Source organism: Tenrec ecaudatus, chromosome 4, assembly GCF_050624435.1.
Source record: "Tenrec ecaudatus isolate mTenEca1 chromosome 4, mTenEca1.hap1, whole genome shotgun sequence".
NCBI classification, from domain to species: Eukaryota; Metazoa; Chordata; class Mammalia; order Afrosoricida; family Tenrecidae; genus Tenrec; species Tenrec ecaudatus.
Window position 1 is genome coordinate 86,247,835 of NC_134533.1, and position 21,168 is coordinate 86,269,002.

A 21,168-nucleotide genomic window follows, 5' to 3' on the forward strand; every position below is an offset into this window, starting at 1 on the left:
CAAATAGCACCATGAAATTGTTTTCATGGAGCCTGCCATTTTGTAAGGAGCGTGAAAGGAGTCACCTTCGTTGACCTATTGAAGTAGAAGAGACTTAATAAAGCTTAAGCTGGGCAAGGAGCAGATAACCCACTCAGAGATCACAGGCCCTCCTGGAAGCCTGTGAGTATGACCAGTTTAGTGATGGCAGTATGGTATTGCCTGTACTTCATCTTTTGGCTTAGGATTTATGCCTCAATATCTCAGTCATTACTCCATTTCATTGAATTTGTGATGCCAATGATTTAAGGTGCAGCATTTAACTTGTAAAAGTCACAAACTCAATGAATAAATTTATGAAATGGGGGGAATTTTTTTTGGAACTGCTGACAATTAGATTATAATGTCATGGTTCTAATCACTTATTGAAAGAGCTCTGATAGATTTACCCAGTCATATATTTTTACCAGAAAGTACTCTTCGGCTTATATATAAATAAAAGTGTAAGCAACATAGTTTGAAGGATCCATAAATCTTTGCATGTAGACTCAGATCCTTCGGAATCAATTTTTTAAGTTGAATCACCAGAGTTCTTTCCTCTGAAGATAATTGACTTGGCCCCAGGGATTACACAGAATAAAACAAAGCACAGTCCAGTAGAGTAAGAGCCTGTTACAGGAGGAGTGAGAGAGAGGATTAAGAGACTGGTGTCCGCCAAGATTCGGGAGAAAGATAATCCACGCTCACGGTAGGTCACACTACCATTTTTAATATTTCCCAGGTGGTCCCCATGTCGGGGATATTCTGAGTGCTACAGAGTAGAACTGCTCTGTGGGCCATCTGCTGTAATCGTTACAGAAACAGATTGCCAGGCCTTTCTTTCGTTGTCTTACTACACAGATCAAACTGCCAAACTACCAGGCAGTTGTCATTCCCCCCAGGGACCTCAGGTTACCTCAGAAGAATGTATTAACAAAATTAGAGCGCATACAATCCGGAAAAAGATAATGTGCCATCTTGAGGCTGGCATTGGCATTTACTAGTCCTCATCCTGGAGAGGCCAGGGGAGGGAGAGGGTCCTAGGTCTTGGAAAGGGACGCTGAGGAAAGAAGATTCAGTTGGGAGACCCAGCCAATGCAGGTTGACTCAGCAGACATGTAGCTAGGGAAATAATTAGTTCAAACCCATTTGACTTATGTTCTCTAAAATACTTCACTGTTTCCATTAAGCATCCCAAAAGAGATGGTCAATAGAGCCAATGAATTAGTCCCTAAGATTTTGTTCCCTAAAAAAAACCCTAAATTTTTTTCCCTAAACAAAACCCTAAAATTAGATTCCCTAAAAGCCCTATATCTGAGTGGGAACAGGTAAAGCTTTAATAGAGGAACAAAGAAAAATTGCTCAATATAAGGTCATAGAGGACAGAGGGAGTCATACTGGACAGAACATTGGGGGATCACTTATAGATATTTGTAAGTTGATGTATACTTTGGCTGCAATTTAGCCAGTTAATTCTATAACTAGAAAATAGTTATATTTTATTATTAGTTATTTTCATAACTAGAAAGTAACTACTTTTCTTCTGGCTGGTCCCTGTTAAAACTGATAAGATGAACCAACATGCCTTCTCTATTAAAAAGGCTAGTAATTAGTAACAATTCTTCCTTCAAAGCCATCCATCATTTTCATTTGCTCCACTTTTTCTTTGTTTCCAAAGTTGATCTTGGCAATATTCAGCTTCGGCATTCAGGTTCTTTTACACAATTTCATTGTTGTTGTTTGGTGCTGGAAAGTCAATTCAGACTCATAGTGACCCCATGTGATATAGTATCTCCCCCATCCCCCACCCAGGATTTTCTTGGTTCTATACAGAAGCAGATTATTGCACAATGGTTACAAATCCCACATTTAGTTGTCAGGACACATTTGATATCTGCAAGACAGACTGTGTCTCATTCATCTGGCTTGTCTCCTATTGCTTTGCACTGGTGTCTCATTAGACTAAACATCTATCCACACCAGGGGCAAAACAGAAATGACTTCAATGGAAAAAGAAAGCACAGGGTCCTGTTTGGACTTGTTGCTAAATTACGTGTTCCAGTTTTGCCAATGAATAAGTATTTACTTAATATTAGTAGCTATAAATTGCTCTAAATTTCACCCCCCAAAATGTTTAATATCATTTCCATCTGCTCTTAATTAATTTAGCTAAACTATAACCATCTGAGAGGGCATAAAATTTCAAGGAAAATAGAATTAAAAGAGAATGGAAATCTTCCGTGACTTTTTGAGGCCCCTCATATTTTGTGTTAAATCAAAGGCATGTCATTCAGAATCAACCAGAAACTACATAACGGACTTAAATCCCCTTCTCAATATTAACCTACAAAATAGTTAAACAACGTTAATACGGGCATTGCTAACCTAGATACATCTATGAAGTGGGCTAGAAGATTTGGGTTGCAGTTTGAAATCTATTGTTCTCTTGACATAGAACTATGAGAGGTTTCTTACTTTCTCTGAGTCTCAGCTCCCTCATTTGCAAATGTAGTAAGCAATGCTCTGTGGCACTAACATATTTAAATAAAATTCTTATTGTAAAATCATGAGTATTTGTCATTTGAATGTGGTGATTCTGCTAAGAGACACATCAGTTCTAGCTAAATGCTTGTCTGAAAATCTTATTGACTGATACAACTCCAAAAGGGTAATCACTATCAATTTAATATTTCATAAGAAAACACAAAGGGAAATAATTCACAAATCATGTTTCCTTTAGCATCATAAAAATGGAAAAGGAAATGTATTGCCATCAAGTTTTATCCTGGCTGATCGTGACCCTATCTGCTACTTTGAGTTTCAGATACTTTACATTTTTACCAAAGCAGACAGCTTCGTCTTTCTCCCACAGATCCCCTGTAAAAAGCAGCATGGGTTGGATATATCTGACCTTCTCTGGCTGACTTCTTGCCATGAGCTGGGGGTCAGATCGGCCTCCCTGGTCCATGCTGCTTTACTTATACAGACACCAAGCCTCCCTCTCCCTCTGTGCTGGGTCCCATCATTCATGGCAATGGCTGCCCAGAACTTACAGACAATACTCATGATTAGGTGGGTTTATAGTTCATTGGTAACTACATATCAGGATCAGTGATAGTAAGGGGATAGTCCTAGGTCCACAGTCAGCAGTCAAGTCTCTCGCAGCATCTCAGCCTCTCAGACACGAGACCGCTTGGCATCTGCTTCTGTGGACCAGGAAGCCCGCTGACTTCTTGCTCTGTGGCACAGTCTCACAATGTTGTGCAGGATGGGGAGCAGGTGTCCACAGTCTTGCTCCTCCTACTCTCCTGACCATGGTCTCTGGCGCATCTGGTCTCGACGGCCTCCACCACATTAGGCAGACAGCTGTTGGATGCATTCAGTGGTTGTGAGATTTCTCTCCGAGATAGCTCTTACACTGAGGAAAGACGGCAATGAATGTGTTGTTTTTGTCTTTTCGCTAACCATACTGGGAAAGAAAATGAAGGATGGTTTTATTATGTCACATCCTCTGGTAAAGTGGTCTAAAGTATGATTCCAAAGGGGTTGGAGTGGAGTGGGGGGGGGTATGTGGCTTGGTTTACACCTTTTATTAAAGTTGGCAATTAACTCCACCTTCATTCTGTAATAGAGAAGTCTCGAATTTAAATAGATCACAGAATGAATTCTGGCTAGAAGGACCATATTAACGGACTCTTCACACGCTGATAGGTGTGATCTGCTGACCTTTTGTTAGCAGCCCAGTCCTAAACTCTTATTACATCGGGACTTCTTGGCAGTACATAAGTTAACTGAATAATAATAATAATAGCATAATTGCTGAAAACTGAGGGCTTATGATTAGTCATGCCATGTGCTATGGCCTTCAACTATTAAAAAAGGACAATCTATTATTTTCTTCCTAAGCCTCAGCACCCAGCGCAGTACTTAAAATATAATAAATGTTCAACAAATATCTGTTAGTTTAGTTTTCTTTTGAATTGTTTGCCACAGTTATGGAAGAATTTATTATTATCATAATTTGGTCATTTGAGGTCTAGGGGAAATAAGCAATTTTTCTAAGAGCTTATATACCAAACAAAAAAGTAAGTTTTAATTTGTACAATGTATCCCATCCCATATTCTCAGAAAGTTGCTACTTTTGACAATTTACTGAAAAATATTACTCTCTCATTGATTAATTATGTCAATTGGAAATGAAAGACGGGATTCAAGAAATTCAGCCTCTCCGCCATTCCCCTTAAGTTCATGGTGATGACCATGTCCCTAACATGCAGGTGTCTTCTGCAGATCATCTGCAGCCGGATAGAGGAGTACAACAGGCTTCAAATGTTATGCAATGGAACATCCGAGGGGCCATTACTGCGCGATCCAGGAAACCACGACAAAACCAGGACCCCGAGGCTGCCCTCCTCAGCTGAGGTGGAATTTTGCCTGAATTTACCAAACTATGACTCAGACTCTTTGGATAAAGCTGCCAATTGGAGCTTTCGGAACACACTGGAAGGTAATCCTTTTTCTTTAACTTTTACTTTGGGAAATTTTGTTAAACTCTCTAATCCTATGCTCGGTGACATTTGATAATTTAGAATTATCTCATTGAAAACGGACATGTGAAGTATGGATAGGATGATGGATAATTTTTCAGTAAATTATATTAACTGTTGTGTCATTGTTTCATATCCTTATCATTTTGTACTTTCTTTCTTTTTGGCATAATTCATCTCATACCTACATGATCCCAGGCCTGGAACCAGGGTATCTCTTCAGAGCAGTGGTTCCTTTCAGTAAAAAATGCTATTGAAAGACAAATATCTGGCACACTTGTAGATCACTGGAAAGATGCCTTTTATTGCAGAAACCGTATTACAGAGCATGGCACACCCCTTGTCAACCCCCTGCAAACTAAAAGGGCCCTTGCTTGTCCTTACTAAGAAGACATAGAACCCTTAGTGTAAACCAGGTACATATGGGTAAACTTATTTTGATAGCTAGGAGATAAAACTGCTTCTCAAGAAAGGAGACAGCTTCTCCAAGAGAGTTGAGAAGGGAGTTCTTAGAGGAATTGTGAGAATAAAGAAATTATTAAAAAATCTGAAAATACCTTGGGAGATGCATACTCATAACTTGTTATGCCTTGGGGCTAGCTCTTGGCATGGCACCCATGAGTCCCAGACTGCTCGATTTGGAAGTGAGTCCTGGTGACATCAAAGTATGTCATTCTCACAAATTTTGAACCCTTGCCATGATTTCCATCATTCCAGGGTGTTCGGTAAGCAAGGGCTCTCTCCTGGGCACATTGCTAGTGAAATTCTGGCCAGTTGTTTCTGACGGACGACTTCTCTAGAAGGCTTATCAGTATTTGTTCCTAAAGAAACATCTTTTAGGGAATTTATCAGTTACTTTCTCTCTGAGTGTACTCATGAGTTATCAAGGAAGTTATTTTTTAACCAATTTGTCTGTGCAGATAGGCTTTAGGTTCAACGTGAATGATTTTTTTTTTAATTTCCATTTTGCTTACTGTCTCACCTGGATGGGGGATTGTTACAACTCCAAATTAGAGGAAGAAATAGGTATTTATTAGAAGGTGACACCAGCAAGGAGGCTGGCAGCAATTCAGGCTCTGCTAGTGGCACCCTGTTTGAGATCAGAATACCGAGAGAAAATATGCCTTTCATTTTGGAATTTACACCTTGAGGAATCACATATAGATACTTTGCACTAACTCCGATATCAGGGCAACCATGGAAAATAATTTTTTGACTATGAGCAAGCAAACATCAATAAGTTTCTTTCAGTCTTGGGCCAGTCTCCCAATGTTTTTTTTTTTTTTTTTTGACTAACTAGACAACAGGGCCTAGCTTTTAATCACGAACACATAATGTAAGAGAAGCCTGTCATCTGTCCCTTCTAAGTGACATCCACACCCAACCTGTCTGCCTTTAAGCCATGTCACAAATTATAAAAATGCCATGAGAATGCATTGGGCAAACTGCATTTAGTTAGGGGCTTGGGGTCGTGGTGTTCAGAATCTGTTAAGTAAAATGACTTGTACTACAGTATGCATGTGAGTGGCCTGGCCTATAGGTTCTACTCAAGTAAAGAGCAGGACAAGAGAAGCAAGAAGAGAAGACAGCTGTTCTATTCTGCTATGTCCATGAATGCATGGGAAGGTGAATTTTTTTTAAACCTTAAAATTTGTGCTTCTCTTTTTATTTTGGACCTTTTGTAACATACTTCCCATGGAATGAAATCTCACAGTAAGTGCCACAATGGAAGAACTATTGGGCTTTTGTCTACTCAAGTCATTTATGTAATTTCAGCTCTCCCCTTAGATTCCAATGCTGAAATACAGACTAGAGACATTCAATCTATGAGTTGTGCAAAGGGCTTCATGTTCCCAAATAAAGCAAAGAAAAAAAAGACTTATAAAATGTTCTAATCAGGCCATTGAGTGGTTCAGGCACACAGCTGCTAAACAGGATGTTGGAAGTTCAAAAGTACCAGGCACTGAAGACAGCAGATGGTCCCCAGTTAGCAGAAAGAATAGCCTCTGGGGTCTTAATGGCTTGTCATCAAACAAACAGCCATTTCCATGAGGTGTCATCTAAGTTCACTCAGAAGAAGCACACCAGCCTCTGTGATTCAAGGATGATAAATAATAAACTCTAAAACTGGAGGAGGGAACAGTATTGGGCCAAAAATTGGGAACAACTGGTTTGCCATTGTTCTTGGATGACAGTGGGAGCGCCTACTCCAATTCCAGGATCCCCACGTGGATTTAGCTTTAGTTGAATCCCCTCTGGCTATAGACCAGGGATGTGAATAGTTTTGCTATCAAGTGCATTGGAAAGTATATTCTTGCAGATGTGGTTAGGTTAACATTTGACAATTTATCAACTGATCTCTTTTTGGACCTATTTGAAATTTGTTCTAGTTCTTAATATTGTTTGCTTTCTTTTCAATTGAGGTTTTTCTCAATTTTGTTTTGTTATTTTGTTCTTGTTGTTTTGTGGGGGTGACGGGGTTGATCAATTTTTCTGTATATAAAATCCAAGATTGATCAATCTATAGAGAAAGTAACTGTGTTAGAGTTGTATTTTTAATGGGTGTGGCAGGGAAGATTGGAGGGAAAGAGCGAAAGAAAGAATAAAAACTAATGTATTAATGTTTGCACAAATCTTTTTAATATGATTTAACTATTAAATTGTAAGATATATAGAGTATATGTACATAAACCTATTTTTAAAATTAGAATAAGTTAAAATATCACTTTATGGAAGAAAGATGAGGAAACCTGGATCTGTAGAGATTTACACAGCCTTGGAAACTCTATGAGATAATTAAACTCTGTCCCATAGGGTTACTAGAAGCCATATTCAACTCAGAGGCAAGGAGTTTTGTTTCGGTTTTTAGTCTAACCCCCCATTCCACCACCCACCCCCCAAAAGGCAAATTCATTTCAAATTCCTGAGGGTGGTTAAATTCAAACAGCAATCTTTCTTTGCACACATCTCTGGCTAGAACTGGTGTCCTCGGTTTTACAGTCAGGATGGGTAGGAGCGTGCAATGCGTAGTGAGATGATCCCTGAGAGTGCTGGCGGTTTAGTCCAGTGGATAAAGGCAGTGGCCTCTCTATCAAATCACCTCAGTTTGCCTCCTAGCTACATCACTGTCTAGATATGTTGCCAAGAACAACTGCTCAATGGCTCTTTGTCTTTGCTCCACCTCCTATAAAATGAAGATACCTATAGGAACTATAGGGTTAGTGTAAGGATAGAAGGCACTCAGACTATGTTTTTCTGTTAGAAAAAATAGAATATTTTTAATACATAAATGGCCTCAAATATAACAATGATTATGAGTATGATGAAGGACTGGGCAGTGTACTAAGATCGCGATCGCCTGATACCTACCACAGAGCATCAAACAGCAACATCATTATTTGAAGCTCGGAGTGATTACTGTCAATTCAGTTTTCAAAGATTAATTTCTCTGACAACTTAGAAACTAAGTAGAGGTTCTTGAGAAAAAAGATCATGATAAGCTACGCTTAGTGGAAATATGAAAAGGAAGAATATGGTAGAAAAGAAAGTTTCTGGAGTTAGTTTCCAGAAATTTAAAGATATTTAAGGGGAAATTCTCTCGAGTGAGGAGACAATGTGAAGGTTCTGAAACCCCAAAAGTAGAAAGGTACAGGAACAAGGAACAACTCGAATTTATTGGTGTGTCCCAACCCTGAGCACAGCACCAGATGATAATAGACACGTAGGTCCGATAGACTGACCTACAAATCAATATGTTAAAGAAAACTGGAGTCTTTTATAGAACTCTGTGCACTGAGGTGCTACTCCAAAGTCAACAGTTCAAATCTACCATCTACTGCTCAGGAGAAAGATGAGTCTGTCTGACCCTGTAAGGATTTGCAGCCTGTGAAATCCTAGATAGAGTCACCTTGAGTCTGAATGGACTCAATGGCAATGATCTTGATCTACAGATGAAGATGAGAGACGTAGAGTATAAATCCAGTAGTACTTGGTGATTGACTGAATGAGGCACAAAAGTGAGAATAATGAGAATTATTCAGAAACTTCTCCAATAGACATATTTGTCCTTGTAGCAAATCTAATTTATCTTTGTAGTCACTGCTTTATTTATAGCTGTTACTGCCAAACACTTCACCACTTCTTTTGCTAGGATTTGATGAGGAGCAGACTATAGAGGGTTAAATGAGATCTTTGAGTGGCTTGGATAAAAAATATTAAAATTTTTTTAATTTGGTAGAGATATTTTAAATGAACAGTGTATATTTGAGTATTCAAATAGAAAAGCCACCTAGCCATGAAAAGGTCTCAAATGAAATTCTAGTTTCTTATCATCTAACCTTAAAAATGGATTTTTAAAGCTATCCAGAAATGATCAGACTCCTTACAACAGACTCAAACTCTAAATTCTGTTGAAATTTTCCATATAAGTATCAATAGCAAGGAGGTGGTTTAAAGGTGATGCTTCCTTTCTAAAGATCAGAAGACACAACCTCTTCTATATCCCCCCTTTTTCACCCCGAGAGCTATGTGAAAACCTGAGTTATTGGTGTTTTCTGGTTAAAATAGCAGTGGAGAGGCTTGAGACGAGTTCTCCACACAGGAAAACATTTCTGGAGACATTTGGGGTTTACTTTGAATGTCCCTTTGTCATCAGGAAAAGATAAAGCCTTTTACAAAATCAGAAATAAGATAGTTTTTATTATTGATTAAAGTTTTGTGGGTAATCAGTCTGTAATACATTTAAATATTATTAGGATAGATGCTTCTCTTGATTAAGAGTTAATATTGTGTGATAGTTTTGGAAAAACAAATCAAATATAATTTCTATTACCGTAAAAGCCTGCTAAATCCAGTTAGTATTTTGTCTCCAAAAGAAGTGTGGTAGGATTAGAATGTATTCCCCTGAGCTGGCTGTCAAACTCTAGTTAGACTGTGGTAATAGACTGCTTGAAATGATGACTGTTTGAATATTAGGGTCATTTTAATTCTTAAAGAGACACATTTCTTTAGACCTAGTAATATTGCTGAGACATCTTGGAAGCAAAAACTCACATTTTCAGATTTTTTTTCCAAGAAAGAATTTAAAAATAGAATCTTTATAATTTTTGTATTTTTCTTCCCCTTAATACTCAATAAACTTTTAGCAACATGCATGATAATAATGTAGCCAGGGTTGCCTCTATTAAAAATAATGGAGTGTGAGCCCAATATGTTTATATATGTTTAAATGAGCCATTGACCTTTTTTCTTTCCACTGTTCTCCTTCTCTCTATAGTGGTGTAAACGTTGTGGATTTTCAGTGTGCTGTTTACGTAGTGCTTTCATTACAATGTTAACATAAGTAGGTGACTGCAAATAATAGGACTTTACTGTTTCAGTTTCACAAGCAAGGAATCCAAAGTAGGTGTATAAACAGCTCTATGCTCTGTCTGCTCTAGAATACAATCACTCTCTTTCATTTTTAGCTCCTGGAAAGCCCAGGTATGTCTTGGTATTCCTTGAATTAAACATAGATTCTAACATGTTGCCTTTTCCCTCTGTGTCTGTCTTTCCATCTTTCCCCCTTTCTGTAAAACACCACTCAAAAATGATTAGTTTTAGGACCCACCTATCACAATGCACTGTCCTTAACATAAGAAAAGGCTCACATTCACAAGTAAAAGGGCTAGGGACATCAAGATAGCATTTTTAGGGAATACATTTAAACTATAAAACGGAGGAAGTAAAGTAGGCATATGACACTTTTGCTATGACTTCAAAGTTACTGATAAAAACTATTCTACAAAGCGGGTGCATAAGCAAATATAGTGAAGCAAGCTGATGGTGCCCGGCTATCAAAAGATACAGGATCTGGGGTCTTAAAGGCTTGAAGATAAACAAACAGCCATCTAGCTGAGAAACAACAAAGCCTACATGGAAGAAGCATACCAGTCTGTGTGATCATGAGGTGTCCATGAGATCAGTTATCAAGCATTATTCCCCCCACTATCATGACCTAAACTCTACCTTATAAATCTGGCTAGACCAGAGCATGTACATGGGTACAGATAAGAGCTGGAAACACAGGGAATATAAGACAGATAAACTCCTTAGGACCAATATTCAGAGTAGCCATACCAGGAGGGGAAGGGAAAAGTGGGGGGAGAAAGGGGAAACTGATCACAATTATCTCCATGTAACCCCCTCCCAGTGGGATGGACAACAGACAAGGGGGATGGGGAAGACATCAGAGAGTGCGAGACATGAAAAAATAATAATATGCAAATTATCAAGGGTTCATGAGGGAGGGGGGAGCGGGTAGGGAGGGGAAAAATTAGTAGCTGATACCAAGGGCTCAAGTAGAAAGAAAATGCTTTGAAAATGATGATGGCAACCTATGTATAAAGGTGCTTGAGACAATGGATGTATGTATGGATGGTGATAAGAGTTGTAGGAGCCCCCAGTAAAATGATTTAAAAAACTACTCTAGGAAACTCCAGTGAAGAAAGAAGGTAAAAAAGATCATCCTCAATTGGCAATTCTAAACAGCATGTAGTCTTGGGTTCAATGCTCTTTAAAGTGGATTAGAAGACTTTGAAGGTAATCAGAACTAGATCTGAACATAGTTTCTAACACCTTCTTTTTCATTTTAAAACTATACTTGATAATTATGTGTTAGGACTGTGGGGAGATAGTATTTACTACCTACCCAAGAAATGTTTCCCTCTTTTCAATAGTCTTTTCAGATTCCCCCATAACTTAGCACATGTTATTAACCCTCATGATATAAATTCATCCATGATTGATCATTTTTATTAAAGTTTTCATTATTTTAGTTCTCTTCTTGGAAGATGTTTGCTTGCTGAGGGATAATTCCTTCCTCAGCAATGGATCATAGGGTTCTAGAAAATTTTTATGGAGAAAAAATCTATTCATATCTTCTAGGTATAGAGTACTCCCATAAACAGTGACAGTTTCAGAACCTTATGGAGCAGTTCTCCCCTGTCCTGCAGGGTCACTGTGAGTCAGCAGCGACTCAATGGCAATGAGCAAGTGAAGTACAGAGCAGGCAATAAGTACAGAATTCAGGTATATTTCCTAGGCATAAATTTTAGGAATATGCCCATCCAGTGTCAATAAATAAGGCAGATATTATGATTTACTCACTTAACAAATACAATCGAAAGCTTCCTCTGGAAAAGGCACACATATAAGCTTCAGGGTGTGGAATAAAAATCAAAGTGTCCTAGCATGAGCAAAATAGAATTTCGTTTCTTTATCTCTTTGCAAGTCTCTTCAGTATCTGGCTTAGTAGAAGACCACTGTGTTCCTAGATTGGTTGTTGACTTTATCTGTTAAAATATGCTTTTTTTTTCTACCGAGAAGATTTAAGAGAATATAGACCCGTGAGGATATTCCATTGAAAAAGGATAAAGATATTTCTTTAAATGTTCAGATAATTATGAGTTTTCTTTGTCAGTCTAAACTTGACAAGTGGTCACTGCTTGAAATCTAGTTGCACTTTCAAATCTAACTGTATACCACAACTTTTGAACATTATTGAATACTGGTTCTTCTATTAAAATACAATAATCTGTTTAGACCTTAAAATTAGACTCTGATCCACAAGGTCTGTAATGTGAAACCATCAGCCTCTCTGGGAGAAAGATGGGCTTCTACTTCCAAAATGAGTTACAATCTCTGAAACTCACAGGGGCATGCTACCCAATAGGGTTGCTATGAGTCAGTGTTCACTAGATGGCAGGAAATACACTTTATGAAAGGAAGTTGTTTTTAAGTATGACTTTATAATGCATCATTTGAAAAATAATGGTGAGCTATGCATATTTTCCAAATTTTGAAGCATTTATATATATATATATTTAAATCACATTTATTAAGGTTACAACTGTATCATCAGAAAACTCATTCAGTATCCCAATGATGGAATCAAGTTTTCACAAATCTCCAAGTTTGTTTGAAAGCCTAAATTTTATTATGACCAAAAATCACTGTCAATTTTTAATGGACATATTCATTTTGTCATTTTCAAGAAAATGCCTTGGTTGGCAAAACTATTGTCTATCTTTGATTGTACATTAAATGAAAACAGCATTCTATGAGAAAACGTGATTTGTTCAGCTCCCAACTTGAACAATGACCCAAATGCTATGCTTTAAGGCCAGCATGCTTTAGAATACAGAGGAAATGTTATATTGCTAAGTCCCAATCTAGCAAATAAAATATTCAATACACTATCTTCAGTGTTATAGATTTAATGCAATTGAAGTTTTTTACTGCTTCATCGAAGGCATTCTTAAGTGAAACTAGCATTCTTTTATTACTTTATTTTCTATTGCAAGTGTGTAGTTACAATGGCTGAGTATTTTTCTGCCACTTCTGAGATTTGTGCTGAGGCAATAGAAGAACAACCATATATTTATTGGTTTTCACAATCAGCACAGATATGAATACAAAAAAGAGATATCATGTTCAATTGTTATTATTTTTTAATAGTTTGATATTGAAAATCCTCAAAAAGGGCTCCTGGGACTACAGATCTGAGATTTCCCACATTTTACTGTAGTTATAAAGACTTTTTCTTTAATTTTAAAATAATAACATTTAGCAAAACTGTATTATTTTCTAGTGTAACTCTACAGTTTTGGGGGGAAGTGCCAAGGAAAGTTCATATCCATCAGTCCCCTTGCTTTATGCAACTTGCCATCAAGCTTTTTCCAACTCAGAATGACCCCATGAACAACAGAACTGAAGACTGCTTGCTCCCGAGCCAGCGTTGGCCGTGATTCCAAAATCTGAGTTCATGGTTGCAGCCATGTATCAATCCATCTTGTCGAGTGTCTTTCTCCTTTCTGCTGTTCCTCTGCTGCCACACAACCAGAACCATCAAGGTAAAGCTGACTTGTATTGACCTTGTATAGGGTTTCTGAGGCTGCACCACTCACAGACTCTATACAGATCACACATACAGATCTATTTTTCTTAGACATAAAGTGCTCACCTTGTAGGTCTGGATGTTTTCACTCTCTTGTGACTGACTGCTCAGAGCATGTGGAATGGACCCATTCAGGTGGCTCTTTGTCAGGATGAAGTCCAGACACATCCAACTGGTGTCAAGGAAGTCATGGGACCACATGAATCCCTGCAGAAGGAGGAAGAGCTACTGAGGTAGGAAAATGGAAGTTCCACTGTAGCTTTAGACATTGTATCTGATTGTCTATATGCAGATTATCTGCTCAGGATATTTTGATCCTAGATGAGACTAAGGATCATCAGGTTCTAGACCGTTATGGATATGTCAAGTAAGCAATCCTATCATGCTGATGTTGCTAATACTCTCTGACCCAAAGTATGATATTCATGTATCCTGGATACCAGTTATAACAAATGGTCCAGGTAATTTCATAATCCAATATATATAGCAGGGATATTCTCTATAAAAGACTGTTGGAATCAAAGCATTCATTTCCCTGTGATACACAGAGTAACAAAATGAGAAGTCTTTTTGTAGCACCAACTTTGGAAATTAGATTTTGACATTGCAAAACACTTGCTATTGCACGGCATATACATTTCTTCAGTGCAAGTTCACTTTGCCTTGGGGACAGAAAAATAATTTGCCATTTGTATAGAAATCATTTGCTGTTCAGAAAAATCACTAAGGTGTAAAGAGTTGCCCCTTTTCAGTTTGCAAATAGCTCTCTGAGTGATATGGAATAAAAATAATTCTTTGATATACAAAAGGCTAGCAATATTGAACCAAAAAGCAATGAATATGTCTATGTTAATTTTCCAGATAAGAGACAGAAATGATGTAATTAAATGATTATTTGTTGAATTCCAGGTGGTATGTAACATTTTTCAATAATAAAAACCTTACAACTGTCTCATAGCATAAGTTTTATTTCTATTTTGTGTGTGTGTAAAAGATTTAACACTACACGTTTGACGTACGCTAACATTGAACTTACCACTATGTCCATCTGACCTCAAGCATATTAAGGGTGCTATAAATTCCCTTCTCATTGCAATGTCTAACAGAAGTTTCCTCTGTTAAATGGACTGATGCTAAACACCTTACTCTCTTGAGAATGTTAGAATAAGTAATTTGGAGAAAACATTGACCAGATATACCAAAAAGTGACATTCAAAATGCTAAAAGTTTTAACATTATGGAAAATCTCATAACATAATATCCCAAATGTCCATGTTTCAAGTAAAATTCACTCGGCATACATACAAAATGCCATAATGTTGTCAATAACATTTTGTCACATGATGTTATGACATTTTGTTTGAGTGAAAAACAGACAACTGACAAATATTAATGCTGGTCTGAGATGACATATATGTTGGAATTAGCTAATAAAGATTTTAAAGTAGGTTATATGTGAATGCTTTCATCAATATATATGTATGCCATTGAAAGAAAGAGAAGCAGAAGTATTACCCAGGAAATAGAAATGTTCATAATGGGAGCAACATATACAAGAAGAAAAAATGGAATTTTTAATACTGAAAATATAATAATTGAGGGACAGAATTTAATAGATAGTCTCAAAAGATTATTAAGAGAGAAAGAGAAGGCTATCAATGTACTGAAATATAAAACAGCAGGAATTATCAAATTGGGCAATGTAAATGAAATGAGTCAATTCCTTAAAAATCACAACTAGTATAATTCAAAATACATACACCAATCAGATCAACACAACCAACATAAACCGAAAAGCTAACAGCAAAAACTAGGAAAGATATTTAATTTGCAATAGAAAAGACTCCCCCGCCCCATAGAAATCTCCTTGAAAGGTATGGTAAGCAAAGGTTTTGATTTTTAGATGCTCTCTTTGGTTATTCCTATCAAAAATGGTGAAAATGTAGTGGATCTTAAGTTGAAGGTCAGAGAAGAAGGGCAGCTTTTGAATCTTCAGGCCCAGATGATTTCCTGAATAATTCTACCTAATTTTAAAGAAGAAAATTTAACAAAGATCCTTTACAATATTTTCCAGAAAATAGAAGGAAAACGTAGAACTACTAAATTGATTTATAAAGCTATATTTTTTGGTTTTTTTAAAGAAAGCCAAAAACCAATATGCATCATAAAACCTTTAGAAATATAGTTAAGGAATTTATAGAAATAATGGCACATCATGAATAATATTTATTACAAAATGTAAGATTAATTAATATGGAAATGATCTCCATATTTACTTTTTCAGCATCAATATCCTGATTTTTATCATCTAAAGTAGTTCTTCCAAGGTGTTCCCATTGGGATAAAGAGAATAAAGGCTTCATAGCCCCCTGAACTACTTTTAGAATGGCATACGCATCTATGTTCTTCACAATACTGAAAACTTTAATAATAAAATAGAACAAAACACAGAAAAATCAAGACTTTCAACCTAATATCCAATATTAAATCAAACCCATTGCAATTGGATCTGTGTCAACTCACAGTCACCCGAATGGACAGGGTATAACTGCCTAATAGGTTTCCAAGAACATAAATCTTTATGGAAGTAGACTCCCTCATCTTGTCCTACAGAACGGGTGATGGGCTCACACTGCATGCCGTTGTGTTGGCAGCCAAGTTTAAACACTGTGCTCCAGATGGCTGAAGCAACCCCGACGACGACTTTGGAAGCAAAGAACTCTCACATTCTGATATCAAAACATACTATTGGCACCGACCACCGAAAATGCAGAGATAGATCAATGCAATAGAATTGGAAGTCCATAAATTATGTACATTTATGGTCAACTGATTTTTGACAATAGTGCTAATTTCCTCAAAGAGAAAACAAGAGTCTCTGCAGTAGATGATTCCATGATTTCCACACGCAGAAGAGGGAATCAGGATATACGCCTCACACCATATTAAAAACAACAACATCAAAATGGATCCAAGACCTCGATGTGAAAACTCAAGTTTTAAAATTCTTAGAAGAAACTTTAAGGGTCCAGTATCCCTTTAAAATGGTGTATCCTCAGATATGACAGAAAAGAAAGCACGAGTCCCAAAGCAAACTAACAGAGAGGAGCTCATCAAATAAAGTACTTTGTTCATCAAAGAGCTCGCAACACGAAGTGTAAAACTATGTACAGATTGAGAGAAATATTTTCAGAGTTGAACATAGAAGCACCATGCCCTAGATATAAAAGGAAGCTGCAAAAAGGTCATGTAAAAATTACGTTCACTTTTAATTCAATTTTCCACAAACTTTTCCAAGTCCCCCATGTGCCCAAAAGAATTGAAACGTGGGCTGCAAACAAAATCTTGTCGGTAGAGGATGCTGAATGCAGTACTTTTCACAATAGCACACATCCATGAGTCAACAGTCAAGTTCATACATGGCCATCCAGACACAGGTTTGAAAATGTCAGTCTGTAGCAGTCCCAGAGTGGCAACAGTGTATACACACTGGGTTGTTGCTGCTACTGTATTTAGTAACAGAAATGAACATACCCCCCCCAAAAAAAAACCGTACTGTTGATCCTGCCACTGTGAGTTTCCAAGGTGGGTTGTTCGTGGTGGCGTAGTGGTTCTGTGTCGGGTTGCTACCTGCACAGCCAGCAGTTAGAAAGCACCAATCACTCCCCGAGAGTGCCTTTTACTCCCCTGAATGGTTGCAGTGTACAGTCCATTCAGACGACGGCTGTAGGACGTTGCTAACACACTGCTCTTTGCAGCTCGTTCTCAGTACTTGACCTTTTCCCAAAAGGAGGGTGGTACGTCCTCTCGAGTCCCGGTCCCTTTGGAGCCTCTCCAGTTCCTGCCGGAGAACAGCACAGTTGGCAGTGGCGTCTTCACAATTGTATTCAGGAGGATCAAAGTGGTTTACTGGTTTGGGGAGATTTCGCAGTAGACGCTGATAGTAGAGTGTAAACCGGGTCAAGTATATATGTTATGAACTAACACTTTTTAAAGATAAAAGTCATTCCGTTCATAAAAAAAGAGGGAGTTACTGCATTCATTCAGGAGATATTAAATTTTTATTGCATTTTAGAAAATAAAATGATCATACAATAAAATGTAAATGATCCCCCCCCCAGGTTTTACATCTGTACCACACTATATATCTCTTTTCCCTAGAAATCAAGAGTCTAAAAATAGCCAGCAATTACTGATAGCTTACTAAATGCCGGATGTTGTATTCAGCACTTTATATTTTTTAACATTATTACAGAAGGTGAATTCTATTTATTTTCCTCACTATGTATAATAAGAAATTAAAACTATCATAAAGGTAAAATGATCTGGCTATGACACCCTCATTCCTAAGTGCAGAGCTGGAAACCAAGACCTACACAGAACACTGGGTCCTTGATCACACAAGGGTCCATTTTACGACGTGATGAGGACAGTACAAGGCGTGGAGAAGGATCACCACTCTTAAAGCACGAGACAGTGAGGAAGTCCTCACTGCATTCAGCCAGCTCATCTCTATCATCTAACCAATGGAGAAAACGTCCCTGCACTCTCTATGGGATTTGCTGTACCAAATAAGATAATGCCTGCTAACCGTAGAAAGCCTCTACCTTACACTACATCAAATACCATTTGAATGCTTCTTCAATGTGTCACAATTTTGTTCTCTTATCAATGAATTTTAACCCCAATCATATTTCGTCCAGTAGTAAATTATAAATGTAAGCACACATGCTTTTAAAGCTCATCACTCTCTATGAGGTCATTGTCAACCCGATTTAGTGTCTTTTGTTCTTAAATAAATAGAAGATAGTTTATGAATATAAAATGATTGATATGTTCCATAAGAATAATTTGATGGCAATAGTAAAGTAGGTTAGGAAGCATCACTTGCATACACACCAAAATGGTGTCTCACACAATTTCTTCCCATAGTCCATAGTCCATTTAAAAACTAGACAAACACAAAACAACTCACTGCCGTGGGGTCAATTTTAACACAGTGACTCTATAAAACAAAGTAGAACTGCCCCTGTGTGTCTCTCAGATGATCAGTCTTACAGGAGTAGAAACCCTTGTCTTGTTCCTGTGGGGCCGCTGGCTGGGGTTTCAAACAGCTAACCTTGTGGTTAACAGTGCAATGCATAGCCACTCTGCCATCAAGACTCCACTAGGCCATTAATAGAATACTATTGCTGAATTAACCATTTGTATCAATTAATTAATTAATTGAGAAATTCTACAATAATGTAGCTGAAATAGATTAAAATGCATTGTGGTTCATAAAACAATGGATAGGCAGATCACACAGGGCTGCCACCATTAAGGTGCGTCTTTCACTGCTAGGACATCATCTTAGTAAGAAAGAGACCAAAGTGAGGAAAGCAGTGTTTCCATTCCCTTTATATGCATGATGTAGAAATGTCATTCATCACATTCATCACATATCAGTGATCAAAACAGCCACATCTTATTTCTGTCCAACGAAACTAGACAATCTTCAGGTGATAGCCTTGTGTGTCTTCCCTACCTTGTTACCAACACATGCAGGAAAAGGTCATTTGATGGAAGTTAGAGACTGGCTAGAAGACCACACTTAATAATTCATGCATCCACCATGCCTACTAAATAATTAGGTGGGACTATAAAAGTTATATGTGTTAAATTATAATACAGGGGAGTGGCCAGCTTTGGCCCCCATTCCTCTGTGGGTAAGAGATTCATATCAGAAGTACAGAAGGAATTCTCATAACCATCAATGCAGAAGAGATACTAGCAGAACATTGGTGCACGTCTGACGTGTCAGAATCAGCAGGGACCACACTATACTGAGACCAGAGGCGGGGGCAAGGAGACCATGAGACACAGCCCAGGAAAAACATTGAGACTCTGAGACTGTGAGACAGAGCAGTCGGGGGCTTCAGGGGTGGAATGGAATTCCTGCCCATGAGGGCAGAGGCTAAGAACATATGTGACTGAGAGACCGGGGACCAGAGAGACCTGACTGTTGGGTGAGGAGAGATGTTGCTGTAAAAATGACTGTGGTCTTAATGCTTTCTATTCCTGGCTTGCAATAACCTGTTGACTTCTCTGATTAACCCCTATAATTATGAAAGTTCTTGGTCTATAATTTCTGAGTGGCCACAGCAACAAATTATGGAAGCCAGCAAAAAAGTAGAGTGTTATATGAGGAAGTGTTGTTGGACAGATTCAAGAAGACAGAGGGGGGTGAGTTACAGTCACTTCGTGTGGCTATTCCAGCCGTAATCCCTTTTGTAATGTATTATAACTCTGGACACACTAAGTCTGTGTTTAGAATCCTATTTTAGAGAGTTTGCTCTGTTGTAGTAATGGACAGGATTAGGGTGGGATTAAGATACAGGGTGTGGACCAAGTCATAGCCTTTTCCTTGGGGACGTCTTTAGTTTCTACCTTAATAGGAGATGTGATCCAAGGGACAGGTTGTTTCTGGTTAAGACTTTATTAGAGGGTGTGATTTTTATTAATCCTAATTTTTCATTGGAGGTGTGATTTGCTAAAAAGACTACCCCCACTCTATTAAAGCCATCTCTCAATGTTTAATAGTCACAGAGAGAAATCCCAGGACTTTGGGAGAACACATCCAAAATCTCTGTCAAATGGCATAGGCTGTCTAGACCAGATGCCTCAGACATGAGACTCCGAGAAGCCGTCCCAAGATTATAGGGTACACTTCTGTCTAACCTGAGACTACAGGACTGTGAGGTAGGCTTTCCAGCCCATGGAGGCAAAGGCCACAGACCACATGGCTAAGAGGTTAAGAAACAGGGAGAGATTGAACTGCTGCCTGTATCTTTACTGTTTGCTGATCCTGACTTGTGGTAACCTATTAACTTCCCTATGGAACCCTATTAACTGAGTATTATCTGTGAGTCTGTGTGATCATTGCAATGCATTTTCAAACCCAATATAGTTGCCATATGGGAGAAACAGTTGGCATCAGAATAAGTAGAGAGGGAGAGACTGTGGATGCTTGTCTTGTCCCTTCTTCATGGCGATAGGAAAGCCAGAGTAGGTCAAGTATGTCCAGCTCCATTGCTTTTTACTGCAGGTGGACATTTAATGCAGGTGCTAATTGACCCTGGGCTGGTGTGGAGATGGATTCTCTTCTCTCTTGTGTAGCAAGAAGAGGTCATATGGATCCTCCATACTATTTTCTCAGTTGGTTTCAGAAGTGGGATTCATTTCACCGGTTCCAGGTCCAAGAAAGCCACAAAAGAAAAAGTAGGAAGGGGTATGGGAAATAAAAATTTTAATTCTTAAATTGGTTCTCTGGTTGTTCTTGCCTGTCATGGCTGAAAGGAAAATACCAAGCCCCAAACCAAACTCACTTGATGCTGGCTCATAGCGATGCTATAGGGCAGGATAAAATAGCTCCTGTGAGTTTCCAAGACTGTATGTCTTTACTGGAGTTGAAAGCCTGGTCTTTCTTTATAAAGATGTGCAAGGAAACTGATTTGTTGCTACTACTTACAATAGAAAATGCCGGAATGGAAAGAGGAGCACAGGGTTCTGGATCACAGCTCAAGTGCCGTATAAACGATCTCAATGTTTCCATCTGTGTCATGAAACAAAGCCTTCTAGTTATGGAGGTGACTGCTGGAAATCAAACGCAGAGGCTTATCGTAAGAG

At 38.1% G+C, this 21,168-nt stretch overlaps 1 protein-coding gene across 1 annotated transcript in view; it reads left to right on the forward strand.

The window, feature by feature from the left end:
- TYR (tyrosinase) overlaps nucleotides 1-21,168 on the forward strand; it is a 116,107-nt gene that overhangs the window by 14,149 nt on the left and 80,790 nt on the right. Inside the window, exon 2 of the mRNA XM_075548702.1 lies at nucleotides 4,309-4,525. Coding sequence (XP_075404817.1) covers nucleotides 4,309-4,525 — 217 coding nt within the window. The remainder of the gene's footprint in view (nucleotides 1-4,308; nucleotides 4,526-21,168) is intronic.